Raw genomic sequence first — 1,523 nt, forward strand, 5'->3', positions numbered from 1 at the left:
TCCAGAATCCAGCCTTTTTCATTGTTTCTTCCACTCCTTTTTCAAGGATCATTGCCTTGTTTATTTCTCCTTCTTTCCTCCCTTTGAAATACTCATCAAAAGTTGGGAATGCTGGGTCCATCTTGTGTAGATGTTCCCCTATGTAGTTAAGCTTGATTTGAGAACTGATGTTGTAATCAGCTTGGACTGAGTATCTTGCATTCTGCAAAGTGGTGGCTTCCTTGATTGCAAAGATATTGGCATCTTGGTGTTGGCATATGTGGCTGAGGGATTCCTGTAATTGTAAGTTCTGTTCCCTTTGCAGATCTAGGAATCTTGATTCAAAGTTCCTTTGCATATCCATCATTTTTAGGTGAAAGTCCTCTTGTCTCTCCTGAGACCTCATGTATTGTTGAGACATTCCTTCTATGATTTCCTGCATTCTGCTCATATCCATGGGGTCTCTGGGAACTTGTTGCCTTCTTTCTGGAATTCCTTGCTCTTCTTGCTCTTCTTCTCCTTCTTCTCCTTCTTGCTCTGCTTCTGCTTGTTGCCCTTCTTCATTTCTTCTTTTTGTATGTCTTGGAGCAATTGGGCCAAGAGTCATTCTGTACGCAGTTATGGCCATTCCAGGATATAGCCAATTAGGTCTTTCATCTTCAAGTGGTACTTGGGCATCAATGCATAGTCTAATGATGGTGCTAGGGAAGTGGAGCCAGGAGTCAGGGTCACTTTTCTCACTAAACTCTTGTATCTGTTCAGCAATGAGTTTATGAACTTTGATCTCCCCTCCCATCATAATGCAATGTAGCAAGATGGCTCTTTTAGGGCTGGGAACTCATCCTTTTCAAGGTCAAAGGGAACCTCAGCTAGTACCCTTTTAGGTCTCATCCATTCAGCCTGAATCTCATGGAAAACTAATTTGTATTTCCATGCATCGAATTCCCTTTCCTCCTCCATTGGCTGCTTGTCTTTTCTTCTTTTGTGGCTAGATGAGGCTGCCATTGGTTCTTTAGTTTTGGTAAGTGACAAGCTAAAGTTGACAAGGTGAAGTAAGAAAGTGTTGTTAGAAGTGTGGTGAGGTTGTTTTCGGCAAGAGATAGTTATGCTATGATGAAAGAAAATGTGCAGGAAGGAGATTTGGTGGTGTGGAACTCGTTCCCCAAGTGGTTCTTTATAGTGCACGCAAGTGAAAAATGGACGGCTAGGGTGATTTGTGAAGGGTGGCTTGATGGTAAATATATGAATTAGGGAGAAGGACAAATTGCTTTTCACTTTCTTGGAAGTATTCTGGGTGCATTAGGTTGTACATGTAGCTATCTTTTCATGCAGAACTTCCTTTTCCCAAGTGTTAGTTTCAAAGACTTGTGAACTTCCTTTTTGACCAAGCATCGTACCTCCCCCCTTGTCTTTTTCCTCCATTCTTATCCTTCCTTTTGTACTTGCACAAACAAACAAATTTGCTATCATTTTTTCGGTCCATGTGAATAATGAATAGTACTTGCACATGTTTTTCATTCTTTTTGAATTGTAAATCAATGATT

At 40.8% G+C, this 1,523-nt stretch overlaps 1 protein-coding gene across 1 annotated transcript in view; it reads right to left on the bottom strand.

Moving 5' to 3' along the window:
- Positions 1-774: 774 nt before the first annotated feature.
- The window catches only part of LOC107479811 (uncharacterized), a 2,681-nt gene continuing 1,932 nt past the window's right edge, over positions 775-1,523 (bottom strand). Inside the window, exon 2 of the mRNA XM_016099910.1 lies at positions 775-1,012. Coding sequence (XP_015955396.1) covers positions 775-1,012 — 238 coding nt within the window. The remainder of the gene's footprint in view (positions 1,013-1,523) is intronic.

Source organism: Arachis duranensis, chromosome 3, assembly GCF_000817695.3.
Source record: "Arachis duranensis cultivar V14167 chromosome 3, aradu.V14167.gnm2.J7QH, whole genome shotgun sequence".
Classification (NCBI taxonomy): domain Eukaryota; kingdom Viridiplantae; phylum Streptophyta; class Magnoliopsida; order Fabales; family Fabaceae; genus Arachis; species Arachis duranensis.